The sequence below is a fragment of the Amia ocellicauda genome, chromosome 5, assembly GCF_036373705.1.
Source record: "Amia ocellicauda isolate fAmiCal2 chromosome 5, fAmiCal2.hap1, whole genome shotgun sequence".
In the NCBI taxonomy this organism is placed as follows: domain Eukaryota; kingdom Metazoa; phylum Chordata; class Actinopteri; order Amiiformes; family Amiidae; genus Amia; species Amia ocellicauda.
This window is the reverse complement of record NC_089854.1, coordinates 11,194,627-11,199,800: the sequence shown is the minus strand read 5'-3', so window position 1 is coordinate 11,199,800 and position 5,174 is coordinate 11,194,627. Positions and strand designations below refer to the sequence as shown.

At 45.0% G+C, this 5,174-nt stretch overlaps 1 protein-coding gene across 1 annotated transcript; it reads right to left on the bottom strand.

Moving 5' to 3' along the window:
• Window positions 1-536: 536 nt before the first annotated feature.
• LOC136749412 (potassium voltage-gated channel subfamily A member 3) lies at window positions 537-2,734 on the bottom strand. Its single transcript, XM_066703701.1, has one exon. The coding sequence runs from the start codon at window positions 2,603-2,605 to the stop codon at window positions 1,022-1,024; it is 1,584 nt and encodes a 527-aa protein (XP_066559798.1). The 5' UTR covers window positions 2,606-2,734; the 3' UTR covers window positions 537-1,021.
• Window positions 2,735-5,174: the final 2,440 nt, after the last annotated feature.

The window sequence follows — 5,174 nt, the reverse complement described above, 5'->3', positions numbered from 1 at the left end:
GTTACTGTGGAAACAGAAAGAGATGTCATGGCAACATTAACGGGGGTTACCCAGGAAACTGCAGTTGCTATGGAGACTGCATCTCTGTCGGCGGACTGAGCGCATCCGCTAGAAGGCGTGTGCGTTTCTTTTCCCCATTTTTCAAAGTCTGGCACCTACAATGACAGCACTCTGAAATGACATTCCTCCTTGCTCCTTACGTAGTTCGCACTTGTTTATGTCTATTTTAATAAAAGCATAAAATAGTGGGATATATCTATAAACACTTAGTAGTGATTACATTAAAGAGGCAACTGGAATAAAATATACTGAAAAACTGAATATAAAAATAAAATGAAACCGCTTTCGATTGAAAAACTTGCTTTTTTTGTTCTTTTGGCGATCAGTGAGACTGCTTGTCTTTTCAAGTGAGTTTATATAATAGAGGGCTATTATAAGGTATTTGTTTTTCCCAAGGCAGTTGGCTATGTAGCTATCTTTTGTCGTTGTTTAAAAATAATTTTAGTACAACGTGATTTTTTTTTAATATATATATATATATATATATATATATATATATATATATACAAAACACTTACGTCACATGTATGATTTGTCAGCAAAAATGTACTACTTAAGAGTAAGTTTCTCGCACCTCTTAATCTGTTGCATTGTTATTAGTATTATTGTTATTATTTTACAAATACATTTTTTCACGAACTAAGTAAATGCCACGTTACGGTTAGAATTAACATTAGAAGCATACATATAATTTCATCAACGAAAACAAAACGTGAGCTGCCTGTTGGCAAAAGTGAATTTAAATGTAAAGCGAGACGTGGAACTGGTGGTGAACTAGCAAATAACTCGAGTGCGTCTCCTATATAGCGAATGGACTTAGAGACTCACTGACTGAACAGGACACATTGATACCTATGGCGTTGCCTCCACACGACAGACTTGCACTGACACGTCACGACAGTAGTAGTATTAGTATTTAGTCGTAGAAGTAGAAGTAATTGGAATTATATCACTCTTTCGTTTACACATCAGTGAAAATCTTTTTGATATTCACGCAGTTGTGGTTGTTTGGGGTACAGTTGGTACTTTTGAAGTTGGGCTGCTTGAAAGCACTGTTGATCCCTTCCTCTATGACCATATATTCCGATTTGCTGAGAGAGGAGGAACTGCGTGTCTTTTTCAGCTCCTCGGTGGACGACAAGTGTTGACAGCTGCCAACGTGCAGGTATTGAGCCTGCTCTTCCCCTTCAGTCTCCCGGTGGTAGAAGTAGTTAAAATTCGACACGATGACCGGCACTGGCAAGGCAATGGTTAACACGCCGGCAATAGCACACAGGGACCCGACGATTTTCCCCCCGATTGTAACAGGGTGCATGTCTCCGTAGCCCACTGTTGTCATTGTGACCACAGCCCACCAGAACGCGTCGGGGATGCTGCTGAAGCTGGACGTGGGGTCGTCTGCTTCCGCGAAGTACACCGCACTGGAGAAGAGGATGACCCCGATGAACAGAAAGAAGATCAGCAGCCCCAGTTCCCTCATACTGGCTTTCAGTGTCTGTCCCAAAATCTGGAGCCCCTTCGAGTGCCGAGAGAGCTTGAAAATGCGGAACACCCGGACGAGCCGGATCACTCGCAGGATGGCCAGGGACATCGCCTGTTGCCCGTTGCCTTGTCTCTCCGCCAGCTCAGTCCCCAGCGTGATGAAGTAAGGAATTATCGCCACAATGTCAATGATGTTCATGATGTTTTTGGAGAAGGTGGCCTTGCTCGGGCAGGCGAAGAACCGCACCAGCAGCTCAAAAGAGAACCAGATGATGCACAGCGTCTCCACAACGAAGAAAGGGTCCGTAAAAGTACTGGACAGGTAAGGGGTCGTGCCGTTTATAACAGGTATTAGGAGGCTGGCGGAGTAGTCTTTGTCATCCCGGAATTCGGGCAAAGTTTCCAGGCAGAAGATAACGATGGAGATCAAAATGACCAGCACTGACACGATGGCGATACCCCGAGCGGGTCCTGAGCTCTCCGGGTACTCAAACAGCAGCCACACCTGCCTCTGGAATTCATTGGCGGGTAAAGGGCGTTCCTCCTCTTTGATAAAGCCCTCGTCTTCACGGAATTTCTCCATCGCCTCCTCTCCGAGTTCATAAAACCGGATCTCCTCGGAGAAAATGTCAATGGGCACGTTGACCGGTCTCCTGATACGCCCCCCAGACTGGTAGTAGTAGAGGATAGCATCAAAACTGGGACGGTTCCTATCGAAGAAGTACTCGTTCCTCAGCGGGTCGAAGTAGCGCATCCTCTTTTTGGGGTCGCCCAGCAAAGTCTCCGGGAACTGGGACAGAGTTTTGAGCTGCGTCTCGAAGCGCAGCCCGGAGATGTTGATGACCACCCGCTCGCAGCACTCGTGGTCGGGCTCGTAGCGGTCCAGAGAGTGGTGGCCAGGCAGGGCCGCGGTCTCCTCCAGCATATTGTCACAGGCCACCACTGTCATGATGTCCTGCTCGGTGTCGGTGTAGCCGGGGTTAACGATGTTGTTGGTGCTGTTCTTCCCGTGCTTGGTCGTGGAAGGAGGAGGCGAGTGAAGGAGGCTGAGGTGGTCGTCCATACAGGTGCTGGGATGGAGGGAGCAGGGGAAGCCGCGCCTCCTCCTACGAGCTCCGGTGAGCCACAGCCACAGCCGCCGCCGCCGCCGCCGCCGCCGCTGCGTCCTCTCTGGTCTCTCTCGCCCCTCGCCGTCTCCACTTCGCCGAGGCTCGTATTCCCGCCCACGGCCGCGCACCGAGGTTTATAAACATCCCAATTCCCGCCCACGGCGCGCAGCTGCCTGGCACGCTTCCCCCCCTCGCCCAATCGCAACCCAAACAGACACAAACACAGAGCCGAGACCCGCGTCAGCAGCCCCCGCTCAGGCGCCACCAGCCCCGTCTCAACAGAGAGAACAGTCTGTTACAGCTGGGGATAGGTATACGAATAATGACAACACAGTTTAAACATAGTATATAAACTATAAACTATGCATTTAAAACAGATGGACAACATTGCGCACAAGTTCCCAAAAACGACTTGCCCATATGGCGTTTCTCATAAAGGCTAATGCTACCTGTTTTCTTCGAAAGACACAGTTTAGTTTGATTTCCTTTCCGTAAAAGCTTGACATTTTGGCAAAATCTCACTATCCACGCCTCGTGCACATCCTAAAATGTTTCGTGCGCCCCTTGTCTCCATTTCTGTGTGCGCGCTTGCCGTGTGATTCATATTCTGGACACTTCTTCATCTGTTCTGTGGCGTGGCCGTGTTTCAGGCGAGAACAAAGAGAGGGACATTTGTCTTGTGTCACAACTTGAACCCTCGTCAGATGAAGGAAGGAGAAAGAGGATCTGTTGAGCGTGCTGCAAAAGGCTGGAGAGCTGCCATCCATCTTCTGTTCACAATGCACAGTCTGGATTGTGTGGTTTAACTGCGCACCTCAGATCTTCAAAGCTGGTGTGTTACAAAATGGTGATTCGAGCGCTTTCTGTCCAGAATGCTAATAGGGAAGTAATAAAAATAGTGTAGTGGTTTAGGAAAAATGTACAGAACACAGTGAAAGCTACTATGTCCTGTACTCCACTGTCACTGTTATAATGAAAGCATATGCTGTGAAACGGATAACCTACATATTAGAACTGAAACCTCGCTATTTCATAGGTGAAGTGGAAATGTGGTTTTAATATTCAACATCACCATTGAATAATTACTCTTTTGTGAAAAGAAAACAGTGTATTATTTGATGTCAAATGAACGTATTATATGCCTAAGTTATACATATGTAAGCTTACTGTAGTGATTATATGCAAGTTGTACATCAAAAGTTGTATGTAGTGTCCACGGCTGTCGCTCCATGGAAAGACGCGGTCGCTGTCCCTGGTCCTGAAACGCAGAAGGCCAATGGTGAACAGAAGACTGTCAACACCAAACACGACCTATTTTCATTTTTTACAGGCAAAGTACTGGGAATGGGGAGAACAGTTGCGCACCAGTTAATGTGCATAAATATAAAAACAATGTTTGAAGTAAAACATGTAAATCCTCTATAAATGATGCGATCGCAGTTTTGTTCCTTGCGACAATCCCTCAAATCAACTGAAACAGGACTAATGTCTGGATTTACAGAATAGGGATATGATCAGCACTCTCCACTATTGTGAAACTGCTTGCGTTCAGCCAGAATAAGGCAATGGAGAGGATTAAGCGCTTTTAGGAAATTGCTTCTTCAACTGTAACACTATTATTTTCCCGTATAAATACACAAATTAACAAATTGATTAATTAAAAAGTACAAATGGTGCCACAAGGCACGTTTAAGCATGATCACCTATTTTTCCAAAGAAAAAATGATCAAATAATCCTAAACCACCGAAATTAGCCCGAAACACAGAATAGAATCTCACTCCTCACTAGGTCAAACGAAACTATTGTCAAGTTCAATTGTTGTATACACTATGGGACTATGGGGAATATGGATATAAGAATAAAGAGAAACTCAGCTGGCAGATTCCAGCGCTTTTTGATTTTGTTTCTTTTTGTGTTCATGCCAGACCAGCGTAGGAGTCGACAGTGGATTTTCTTGTGCGGCTGGGCACGTTTCAGCTTCCACCAGTGTCTCCCCACGGTAAAGCTTCAACAGCCCAGTTCACAGGATTATCTAAAATAGCCTACAGCCTATCGACATAGTATAATGGTTATTAAGGAAGATATGATTGACGAGGTGTCGATTACAGAAAACAAATTCTTAATGGTATTGTTTTTTAAAGGGCCGCTATGGGGTTTTGGAACTATATGTGCGGCGATTCATTTTTAGAAGAGTATTTTAGTGTCCCATATACTATTACTGCTGTGGGAGGTCTGCTATATGGTACAAACACATATTAGCAACATTTAATTGAGAAACGAAGTTTGTGACAATTAGGCTTTGGCTGCTCTAGTTTGTAACTTTTATTAAAGTGACCTAGTGCCAAATATGCTCTTTGGGGGGCAGAAGCGTCTCACAAGAACTCATTGGCTAAAATAAATAGAATATACAATAAATAGAATATATATAAACAGCTGAAATACAATAATATCCCATTTCGGGGTCACGGGGCTCTGATGTTGGCAGAGCGGGTAGAGAAAGTGAATTGTGGTTTTCATTATAA

What these genes read in the sequence shown, in the direction of transcription:
- LOC136749412 (XM_066703701.1), bottom strand. Translation starts at nt 2,605, where the DNA reads ATGGACGACCACCTCAGCCTCCTTCACTCGCCTCCTCCTTCCACGACC.